Below are 12,452 nucleotides of genomic sequence, written 5' to 3'. Positions count from 1 at the left end.
GAGGGCTACTGTGGTAAGCCTTTGGAAGAGGCACCATCTGCCAACTGTTGCCACAGTTTAACCCAAATGACAGTTGAGGAGAAAAACTGAGATGCCATGATGAGGTCACTATTAGCCAACTGTGACCCTTGACTTTATCATCAGAGTAAAGAGATACAACACCATCAAACATTTCTTATAAAATATAAGGGTCCACTAACAGTGACACATCCCCCTATCACAAAATCCCTTGTTCCAACATAACTCCACTCATCTTACAGTGACACATTCCTCTAGTGGTATGGGTATGAAACCTATGGCTCCAGAGCCAAAGCTGAGCTCAGTAAAGAACCAAATATGGTTCTTTAAAAAAAGAAAATGAAATCTTCATGTTAAAATATACTGGAGGAATTAGTGAACCAGCATGCTAAGTAACCAGTATGTGAAGCAAAGCAAAGATTTTTATGGGACTAAAGGGTTTCTTAGAGATGCTTTACAGAAAGGGAAATGAGAGAGAGAGAGAGTGCCATAATTATATCCCACTTTTCTCCCTCTTCAGAGATAGGAGAATCATTGTGAGTAATCTAAGTGCAAACCAAGGGCAGATTTATGCCAGTGTGCTAAAACAAACGTGCAGGGTTTTCCTGTGTATATTTATTACTTATTGTGAGATCTTCTGTTTGTGTACCACTTCCTAACTAAAGACTCACAACAGCCAGAGCTCCAGCTGCAGAAACATAGATTGTTGATCAACATGTCAGCTAGGTAAATGCACTTTTTTTATAGTGGCTGCATGATGTAATGCTTGTATGATCTGTAAAAATGACCCATAATATTTTGAATTGTGTACGTAGTTTTTGGCAGGTGGTTTAAAAGGCAAGGAGGTTGGCTGGGAGCAGCAAATTTGTCAAAGCCTGGAAAGGCTGAGGAGAGGCTGAAAAGAAAAGGTAGGGGTAGAAACTTATCATAGGAAGAGCTAGGTGTGATAGGGATTTGTACAGTGAAATAGGTAGGGAAGGAGGATACTATTGGTAATTTAGGAAAGGTTAGTTGTGTTATTGTGTCTTTTGTAAATTTTTCTTTGATTTATATTTTTTCTAGTATGGGGCTGGACATTGAGATAAGCGACTGAATATTTTGAATTCTAAATAATTCTTAAAGTTTGTTTTTTAACTCATTTTATATATATTATGTCCCCCTCAGCACTTCTTCACCTATGATTATACTGTTTTCAGGGGCAACACTTGTGCAAGTCAATTTTAGTTACCAGAAAGGGGAATTAAATGAGGGAGGATCTAGAGTGATGCTGAGGAACGTCTGAAAACAAACTGCTTCTCAGGTTCAATAGGTCAGAGAAGTCCTAAGAGGGAAAGGAAATACAGATCTGAAGTGTTATAAAGAAAAATGGTAAGACATTGAGGGAATGGCCACATGAGTCACAGACTCTTTATTCTCTTGTGCTGAATTTCAGCATAATTTGGCTATTACATTGTAAAAAGTTGCTGCCTCCCTGTTCTGATGCAAGTAGTTCTTCTGCTCACAGAAGAGCCTCTTGCCTTTGAGGAAATCTTGTTCTGGAGTAATGCACCGCTGTTAGATTAGTGAAATGGTAGGATACAGCCCATTATGGCTTCTTTAATATGCCATTTGATATGGGAGTGATGTCACCTAATGCAGTTGGATCAGTCATGTAGATAAGACATTGATATGATATGAATTAAAATAATAGTTCCCTGTTAAATGGAGAATACTTCTACCCCTAAAAAAATATTTCTGCATTTCCACTTGCTATTTACAGTGATCCAAACTACAAGTGACGCCTGACACTAGTTGGACTCTTGTCAGCTTCCCTCAAGTTTTGATGGGAAATGTAGGCAGCTTGGCGGAATGTTGGACAAGTGACAGTTGAAAAGTTCATTGGACAGCACTTGGAGAGCCAAGCTGCAAGACCAGGACGCCTCCACTTCCCATCAAAACGTGAGGGAAGCTGACAAGTGTCCAACTAGTTTCAGGCGTCACTTGTAGTTTGGCCCAGAGACTTTTCAATGTCTATCTAAAGTTCTGGAGAAATGTGTGCAGAGGACGAGTACAAGGTTTCATTGTAGAATATTCCCAAATTCAGTCCTTATCATTTCCATTTTTAACAAGGATCTACAAAGGAATCGCCACTAGCAAGGCCTTGAGAGTCATTGCTTCTCACAATACACTAAATCAGACTAGATGAATCAATGGTTTGACCTTCAATATGTTCCTAACTGTATTCAAATACAGTATCTTTTGAATAACCTGTTGGTCTTGGGCTGTTTACTTAAGAAACCATTTGGGAATTGTCTACTAAATGCCTGCAACACAAATTATGTTGAGGGGAGAAAGGGCATTTTATTTATTTGATACTGAAGGTATTTATAAATTATGTTTTGATATAGCTCAATGTATATAGCTGTATATTTGAAATGCTTGGGTAAATAAGTATTCTAGCGATTAACCTGGATTTCTGTGAAGATTTCTGGCAGGTAGTTAAACTATATATTAAAACTGGCAAAGCTACAAAAACATTCCAGAAGCATTTTTCTTTACATATAACTTAAAAGTACAACGGCGATGTATAATTGGTACATTACTCTGCTAAACCTATGTTGCAATCCTATGCATGCCTACTTGAAGTTAAGCCACATTTAATTCAGAGTAATATGCACAAAATTGAAGCTGACCAGTTTCTATGGTCCATTTTTCGTCAATAGAGTTTAATATTGTTCTTGGTTTTATTCTATTCAAGACCGAGTATTTTATTGTAAGGGGTAATAACAAAGGAAGTATTAAGGAAGGCCTTTCCTACTGAGTGCTAATTTGAGTTTATTTAAATTATAACTTGCCATGTGTTCTAACAGGGCACCGATATTTAGAGTTGGGTAATATTCAGATGTATTTAAATGTAACTTATTAATCAGCCAGTTAAAAGGCAGGTAATTATTCAAATGGCCTTCAGCTTTAATGGTCTTCAACTTCGGCAGCCTTGGCCTCTGTGCCATAGTTGCTGGCCCTACAGAACAACTGGTTGGCCACTTTGTGATAGAGATTTCTGGACTAGATGAACCACCAATTTGATCCAAGAGGGTTCTTAGGTTCTTAAAATATCTTCGATTGATTAACAGCCATACTTCAGATTCCTGATCCATGTATTCCATCGTTGTCCAAGAAACAGGAGAGAAGCTTTGATAACTGTGGATTGGGAATCGATGGATCATTTATATTTTTATTGTAAATCATGTCCATATTATTCTTGAATTCTCATGGACCTCTGTTTTTGTATTTTATGGTAATTATCTACGATATGATTAGATAAGATGCCCTTTCAGACACAAAGGGTATCAAGCTGGACGTTTCTTTAGACAGGCTCTGGTAAATATTTCTCCTTTACAGTTCTCCTTCTTTCATTGTAGGAAGCCCCGTATGTTATGTGGAAAAAAAACAAAGAACAGTTTGAAGGGAATGACAAGTATGAAGGATACTGTGTAGACCTGGCATCAGAAATTGCAAAACACATTGGTATCAAGTACAAAATTGCCATTGTTCCTGATGGAAAATACGGAGCGAGGGACCCAAACACAAAAATATGGAATGGGATGGTGGGAGAGCTGGTGTATGGGGTAAGCACATCAATTTTTGGCATAGGCTTGAACTTAAATTTTCTCAGAACTGCATTTCGAATATACAGGAATATATACATTAAATGAATGTCCAGTAGTTGGTAAATTTTGACACTCACATGTGAATGTCAATAATCCACACTGGATAATAAAAATACTATCTTCAAGTTGTAAAGGATACAAAAGGAATGCCGATGGCATGGCAGAACGTCTTTTGTAAACGGTGCATGTATGTTCAAGATACGCTTGACTTGGAGAGAAAATTGTATTTCTGTGCAGAAGGAGACATTAGAACCATTTCTCATCTGATGGATCATTTCTCAGAACATTTAAACTAGTGACTGTAAAGTTCCCTTTTTATCGCTTAGGAAAGATGGAAATGCATTTTGATTCTACAAGTGAACTGCTGAGGTATGAAAATGGTCATCAAAAAAGCACGTAGGCCATTTGTGTTTAAAAAGCAGCTTGATAAATGCCATTTCTGCCTTTCATGTCTTCGTCCCCGTTGTAGTTTCAGCAGATTGTGCTGCTTGCCAGTGTTATTTTTCACCACAAAGGCTTGCTTCAGATGTGGACAGGAGCTACCCTCAGCTGCCTGGGAACTCTGAGAAGAGTGAGATCTTCTGTCCCTCAGTACATTCAAAGCCAGAGTAGTACATCCTTTAGGGCCTAACTGGCTAGTTAATCACATTTTGCCCCCTGAATATGAGGACTCTTTGTTGCAGCCCTTGGTCTAGAAAGCCAGACTTCAAAACTGAGAAAGGAGAAGGGAAATCTTCAACCACCTGTATTGACTGGAGCTTAATTAAGAAATTGGTCAGAGAGTGAAAACCCTCTAATGCCCTTCTTTACCCTTTTATTATGGATCTGGCAAATAAGCTTGTTGAGAACACGTGAAATTCGAGGGAATGAAATGATGGATGCATTTTTGTGTTGTTAGTTCCCACATCGCATTGCATTCTCTTAGACCCAGTAATTCTACCGGAAGGTCTGTTCCTTTGCTAAGGGATGATCAAAACCAAGCATTTTCACTGTCCTGCAGAGCTAAGGAATCCTTGCTGTTTTCCTGATGTATCTAGATGACTGTAAGATTATCTGCACAACGATGCAATCTTTTGGTGATGAGCTTATTCACCCAAGCAACTTCTCTGGTGATGAATGCCATTAGCTACCTGCAGCAGGTGTTCCCAGTGGCTCCAACAGACAATCCCAATTAAATATTCATTCTTCTGCCTTGAAATATTATCCATTCACAGCATGATGAATAAAAGAGGTCATTGACCATTTTTGTCAATGTCTAAGAAAGAATGGGGATCTAAAGTTCAAGTAACATCTGCTGCATTTTGCAAAGCTTTCTCAAAATGAATTCTGCACATGAAGAAAAAAAACCTTGGATTAAGTCACTGGAATAGGCTGTTGTTCAACAGATACAAAATGCACTTCACATCATGGGGGGGAGGCGGGCAGGGGGCGGCAGAAAAATATGCAGAAATGGCTATAAGGCATTCCTTTATGGCTTACCTAAAATGGAAACGATAGAAAACCTTTACTTGCTATGATTAATAGGTTCATTTATTCATAGAAGTATAAAACATGACTAGTTGAGTGCTGTTCCACATGAAAAAGCTCCTTAGTGCTGACGGCATTGGCTGCTGTCCAAAGCACCTCAGATCTCCCGTGTACACATGGATGTTTGCACAAGCATAGGATGCCTCAATATGTCAATGTGCGCTCTACAGGCACAGAGCACAGGTACATATGAAACACTCCCCAGTATGCTGTGAGTGATAATGCACAAATCCCTTAGGTTGCCAGTCAAAAGCAAAGACAACAGTAGAGCATTTGCTTTTCATGTTGAAATTTCCAGGTTCAAATCCCTGGAGTCTCCAGTTAAAAGTGTCCCACCCAACAAGGCTGAGAAAGAATACTTGAAAATCGATTGCCAGTCAGCATGGAGGACAATACTGAGCAAAAACAACTAAGGTTCTGACAATATAAGGCAGCTTCCTGGGTTCATATCCTTGATGGGAGCCCTTGCTTGTGTACAGAAAGGCTTAGGTTCAATCCTTGGCACCTCCAGTTAAAAGAACCCTCTTCAACAGGTCTGGAAAAAGCCACTGCCAGTCAGAGTATACAATACTGGGTGAGACAGGTCGGATGTCCAACTCAACATAAGGCAGATTTATATAAGAAAAAGGGGAGGATATGTCTATCAGTGGCTACTAGCCATGGTGACTAAAGGGAACTTGCACTTTCAGAAGCAGTAAATCTCTGCGTATCAGTACCAGGAAGGTCTCTGCCTCTATGCCCTCTTGGTGGCCCAACATAGCAACTGGTTGGCCGCTGTGTGAGACAGGGTGCTGGACTAGATGGACACCTGCGCTGCTTCCACACACATTGGATAATCCACTTTCAATACTGTTTAGTGAACATTTGAAACTGATTTTCCATGTGTGGAACAAAAAATCCACTTCAAAAGGATTGCGAAAGTGCATTGAAAGTGCATTATTCAACGTGTGTGGAAATGGCCCTGGTCTAATCCAGCAGGGCTCTTATGTTCTTGTGGCACAACTCCTCCTTACATGGATCTCCAGGGACAAATCAGCACATCCCAACATCGCGGTAAACGTTCGCTAAACTTCTGGAAGTATAGCACCTTTCTAGTGAAATGAGTCAGAAATTTCACTAGAAAGATGCTATACTTCCGGAAGTTTAGCAAATGTTCACCACGATGCTAGGACGTGTGGATTCAGCCCAGTTGTGCATAGTTTTAAGTGGGTAGCGGTGTTGGTCTGCAGTAGAACAGCAGGATTGCAGTCAGTGGCACCTTAGAGACCAACAAGATTTTCAGGGTGTGAATTTTTGAGAGTCTGAAGAAGGGAGCTCTGACTCTCAAAAGCTTATACTCTGAAAATCTGGTTGGTGTCTGAGGTGCCACTGGACTCCAGTCCTGCTGTTCACCTGTGCACAAACCCCTAGAATCAAGAAAGTTGTCTGTGCACATCTTTTAATTAATTCGGCAACTTTTCTTGGATGATATTTCAAACAGAAAGATCCAAATTCAGTGACGGAAGAGAACAGTAATACTTATTCAACAAAAGCATCACCCATCTTTCCTCTTCCCCATCTGCTTAAATGTCTCGAAAACATGAAAACTAAATCCTGATTTCACTATCATTTATTAATTCTCAGACACTCATTCTACCTGGATCAAAATTTCACCCCATCAAAATGCTTTTACAAAAATTAAAGAAGTATTTCCATTTAAAATTCATCCTTAATATGTATTTGTCTGGGATCTCTTTTCTTACAGAAGGCGGAGATTGCTGTTGCACCTTTGACTATCACTCTGGTGAGAGAGGAGGTCATTGATTTCTCAAAGCCTTTTATGAGTTTGGGCATTTCTATTATGATTAAAAAGCCCCAGAAATCTAAACCTGGAGTGTTTTCCTTTCTGGATCCCTTGGCCTATGAAATCTGGATGTGCATAGTATTTGCCTACATTGGAGTCAGCGTCGTCCTCTTCCTTGTGAGTAGGTTTAGTCCTTATGAGTGGCACACAGAAGAACCAGAGGACGGCAAAGAAGGACCCAGCGACCAGCCTCCCAATGAGTTCGGCATTTTCAACAGTCTGTGGTTTTCCCTGGGTGCCTTCATGCAACAGGGATGTGATATTTCACCCAGGTTGGTATTGTCGGGTTTCCTTCTTTCTTTATGTTTGACCCTCATCAGTGATGATAACACCCCCCCCCCAAAAGGAATTAAATATGATTGCTCGAGCTGGTTTTTAATGTCAGTCCTGTGGTGTCTCTTTTTATGTAATGTGTTCTGATTCCTCATCTCATGCTGCAATGAGACATTTTAAACACTGTTTCAAAGTATTTGTTGCTGTCACTGTTTAAAATGTCACATGTTTTTTTAAAGTAGGGTCTCAGTCAACAGATTAGGAGAAGGCATGAGCTAGTCCATCAAGCAGTTTTATATAGCAAGATCCCAATCCAGTAGCATCTTAAAGACCAACATGATTTCCAAGGTATGAGATTTTAAGAGTCAAAGCTCTCTTCATCAGCTACCTCGTCAGTCTTTAAGGTGCAATTGGGCCCAGTTCTTGCTCTTTGACTGCAGACCAGCTCGGCTGCCCACCTGGAACAATTTTATATAATAAATGATGGGCCTAGTAAATTCTAATCGAGGTAAATAGTTTATCCACATTAGCCCATGTAAGGAGAAAGAAAACATTTTTTTTCAAGTGGTAGTATTTAATACATTAATGTTGCATTTCTGTTTTGAATTTTGAAGTAATGTGTAAGTAATATACAAATATTTAATGATGTGCCTGAATTACTCCAGAATTATTTTCTCCATCAACCCCTCCCTCCAGTTTCAGTTCAGCTTTATTAATATCCAAATATTTATTATATCTTATCTTTCATTTTTCTCAGTCAATAATGTCAATATGAAGTACTCTTTATTCTATCATTATTGTTATGACTATGTTGTAAAACAGCAGAAAATCTTCACCAATGCAAAATATTAATTTGCTCTGAGGGTTCCCACTAACCTTTGAACTTGCCTCATTTATCCATCGGACGCTGTCTCTTCCCTTGTCCTGATGCAAAATGCCGTTGCCGTATCTCCTTTCCCTACTTCTTCTGAACGTCTGTTCTGACCAGCTGAAGGACATGGGGAGTGACTGACAGAACCTGGTGAAGCAAATGGTGTGCATTTGTCAAGGAGCAAATATGCTTTCAGATATCAAAACACTGACCGAGCATTGAAAGAGGGCAGGAAGCATGGCTGATTTTATGGGGTCATAAAGATAACTTGAGTAAGAAAGTGAGTCATAAAGGAGCCATTACCCAGTTAGTTCTTATCTCCAATCTCACCCTGTCCAACAAGGAAATCATATGCATATGCAAGCATATGGGGTTTGGTCCAGCAATGGACAAACAGAAACATAAATGGGCTCAATGTATTGTCGAAGGCTTTCACGGCTGGAGAACGATGGTTGTTGTGGGTTTTCCGGGCTGTATTGCCGTGGTCTTGGCATTGTAGTTCCTGACGTTTCGCCAGCCAGCCACAGCTGCTGGCGAAACGTCAGGAACTACAATGCCAAGACCACGGCAATACAGGCCGGAAAACCCACAACAACCATAAATGGGCTCAGTTCCACATGCACAAGATCTCGAACACCACCTAGTGCTTTCCTCCCTATGTATTATAGTGCCTAGAAGAAACTGGTTGCCCAGGATCTTGCACAAGCAGAAACATAAGTGGAGATACAGTAAGTTTGACTTAGCGCAAGCAGCTACTCGGGTCTTTTTCATGGGTGTTTTGCTTATGCAAGAGCTCTAGCACAGGCAGAACTTCTGTGCTAGATCTAGTCCATTATCTATCCTATGCCTGAAGGATCACAATCATATCTCTGTGAGATTCTTTTTTTCTATACTGCCCTGGTAAATATCCAACAAAGCGGATTATTTTCAGTATTCAAGAGACAGGGAGAATAAGATTTGATTTGTAGCTTTAATGTAGTGTTTTCAACTACAGCAGGATTTGAATCCAGGGGCACTTTAGAGATCAAAATCTTGTTGGCTTCTGGAGTGCCCCTGGACTCAGATCCTGATGTTGTGCCACAAACCAACATGGCAACTCAGCTGAAACTGGTGTCAGTAGTCTGTTTTCAGAGAAGACTTTGTGCAATGACTTGCCTGCTGAAGGACTAGTATGGCGAAGGATTCCAGGGTACACTCTAAGAAGAATCCTCACTCCCTATGGGGCCCCAAACAGATCTTTCAGAGCTCTTGCTGAGCACGTGTGAACTGAAAATGTGCCCTGGGACTCACCCAGACCTTCCCTGTGACTGCACTTGTCATGGGGAGATCACTAGTCGTTTTCTTGGTATTATCGACTGTCGCTAATAAGTTCCTGAGGAGCCATGAGGACATACTTTGAATACTACTCATACACCCACTGCAGCAGCTGCTTTCTAATTTTAAGAAACATAATTATAACAGAGTTTGGTGTATATTTCACTTGTATTCATCTGCCATGCCGTATCATTGACTGAGCAGTGAATATTAAGGGAGCGCCTCGTTAAATAGACTATTGATCTTTTTTTGTGCCTCACTGCCAATTACCGTTGCTTGGATAATACATTTCCTGCAATAATGGTGTCTTTCACTGTCTCTCTTTCTCTCTCCCTCTCCTTGGCACAAGAGATAGGAAAATATGCATTATCTTATTCATGTTTAGATCCCTCTCAGGTCGCATAGTTGGAGGTGTGTGGTGGTTCTTCACACTCATCATTATTTCATCATACACCGCTAATCTTGCTGCTTTCTTGACTGTTGAGCGAATGGTCTCGCCCATAGAGAGTGCAGAAGACCTTGCCAAACAAACCGAAATTGCATATGGAACACTAGACTCTGGTTCGACAAAAGAATTCTTCAGAGTAAGTTGGCCTGCCTACCTGGAGCGGGTGTGTGTGTGTGTGTAGTTTCCTCAGCCTGTGTGTAAGTGTTCTGAATGCTGCCAGAATTATGTTGCATGACAGGTAATCAGATTTGTGGTCTGTAGCTCCTACAATATTGATGTTATGGTTTTTTAACTCCAGGACCACTTGTTGGCATTTGCAATCATTTTAATTTGTGGCAAATATATTGATCTTGACATGTCAGGCTTGGAAATGCCCAGAGGGACTGTTGGAATAAAGGTAATTAAAATAGCATTGCTCTACTGGTTCACTGCAAATGACAGTGCTTCAAACAAAAATGGAGCACTGACAGCCCTAAGATAACTGACTATAAGGGGTCTTTTAGGTTGGTTTTGGCTCATGGGTTCTGCTGCAGGCTCTCTGTAGTGAAGAAATGTGAATACCAGGCGCCACTTAAAACAAAACGGCTGCTATTATTTCAGTGGTTTGATCATCCATACTCATTTTTGAATCTCTTTTCCTCCCATTGCTGTCAAGATAGTGGTTCTGCTGAAAAGGCATAAAAATTGCTGTCTTCTGGTAGCTTGAAAACAGCAAACTCTGGCACAATCCAGCCAAAGTTAAGGATCATTAGAAGTATTAAATATGTTCTTAGTGTCAGTGTGGCACCTCTCGGTGCATTTCTATGCAGAAAAGAAATATAGGTGTGCGTGCGTGCACGCATGTGCATACTTTGTAGTTTCTCACTGAGATTAAGGAGATTTAAAAGAGCTTAACCCAGACCGGATCATGTTCTCCTTATTAAACACAAAGCCTTTGAACACTGAACATGATGCAGCTAAAACTGAGTACTTCCAAGCCCCACTGGTTGAATTTGCAATGGGAGAGTTAAACTGGTGCTTAGGTCTCTCCCACTGAGGTCAAGAGGACTTGATGTGGTCACCTTTGACTGGATTGTGCCTGTACTCATACCGTACAGTTTTCTGTTTCAAAAGTGAGCAAAACATAACATGCTGAATTGGTCTAAGAACCAACAGCCTGTGTCTTCTGAAGCTGCTTGTAAGCTAGTTTCCAATTGGAGTACATTGACATCTTCCTTTAAATCCCGTTATGCTTCAGGGGGGATGCAAAGAAGCCACAGGGCAAAATTCACTGGGAATTTTCCCCACTGAAAGTCAAGAGCTGAACTTCTAGTAGGTCCTGAATGTAGGATCCAAAGGAAGTCAGAAAGTTAATCAGTGGGAGTTTCGCCACCCAACTCCAGCCAGCGAAGGGAACGTACAAGAAGGCCACCAGAGCAGGAAGATAATCTTCTTAGTGACAGTAGGCTAGAGTGTTCACTCGTTATTTTCTGTAAAATGTTCTTTCTGTCCTCTTTCATTAGAGTCAAGAATGGCGGCTTGGTGAATTTTGCCAAGCCATTCAGTTATAGTATCAGATTTGTACTACAGAAGGTGTTTTGTAACAGTGGTTTAATTGTCACAATTATGGTTAAAACTGGACTTTTATGTAAAAAAACAATATGGTCAGTTCTGCACAAGGAATGGTTAATTCAGTTATTCTGTGTGCAAGGCATTCTCCCCACCCTCACCCCTATATATGCTCTCTACAATCAGTTGTGGTGACTGTTCACCCTTGGGCAGATCCTATGGAAACCAGAGTGCCAGAAGCACTCCCTTTCCAACAAGGGAATGGTCAGTCAAACATCTTGCAAACTTCCTTCAAGTTTGTTCATCAAACGTCAGTTTCAGACTTGAGTGAACAAGTAGATGGATCTTCACCTATTACTTTACTTGTTGTAAACATAACAGCAGAACTAATTAACAGCTGAATCAGCCTATAATTGACATGACCAAGAATCCTCCTAAGTAGCCTGCCAAAAAGGGACTGGAGGGAACTACGTGGTGGACTGCCTACTGTTGATGACTCCTTTGAGTCCTGTCTTTGGAAGGCTATGGAACATTTTAGAAGGATATATTTTCTGTGATGCATTAAGGGAACCACCACCTCTCCCCCCTGTAATTTAAGCACTGTCCCACATGTGATTGGTGGTAACGTGTCCAAGTGTGTCACCTGCACTGGGAAGTCATGCAGGCATTATGAACAGCTGCAAGTCTGTACAGCTTCCGTTTGCAGGCTCCCCTATAGATACCGCTGTCCAGCACTGCTGGCTTGACATGGAAGTGATTCTTTTGGCAGTTTTAGATCATCATATCCATGGTTGGCCAGAATAAGCGCAACGTATTTGCCATTGTATCCTCTGGCACTTGGTTGGCATTGTTCTCATATTGCTACTTCTGTTACCTGTATTCTGTCTTGGAATATGTGCAGCCCTGTTGAAGTCAGGTAAGCAAGTATGAGAGATAAGTGGTATCACAATTGCAACATCT

At 40.7% G+C, this 12,452-nt stretch overlaps 1 protein-coding gene across 2 annotated transcripts in view; it reads left to right on the top strand.

The window, feature by feature from the left end:
- The window catches only part of GRIA4 (glutamate ionotropic receptor AMPA type subunit 4), a 292,202-nt gene that overhangs the window by 239,653 nt on the left and 40,097 nt on the right, over positions 1-12,452 (top strand). For both annotated transcript variants that reach the window (XM_054973264.1, XM_054973263.1), the window contains exons 10-12: positions 3,420-3,626; positions 6,940-7,310; positions 9,882-10,080. In XM_054973264.1, the coding sequence (XP_054829239.1) occupies positions 3,420-3,626; positions 6,940-7,310; positions 9,882-10,080 (777 nt within the window). The remainder of the gene's footprint in view (positions 1-3,419; positions 3,627-6,939; positions 7,311-9,881; positions 10,081-12,452) is intronic.

Source organism: Eublepharis macularius, chromosome 3 (assembly GCF_028583425.1).
Source record: "Eublepharis macularius isolate TG4126 chromosome 3, MPM_Emac_v1.0, whole genome shotgun sequence".
In the NCBI taxonomy this organism is placed as follows: domain Eukaryota; kingdom Metazoa; phylum Chordata; class Lepidosauria; order Squamata; family Eublepharidae; genus Eublepharis; species Eublepharis macularius.
This window is presented reverse-complemented; position numbering and strand designations above follow the sequence as displayed.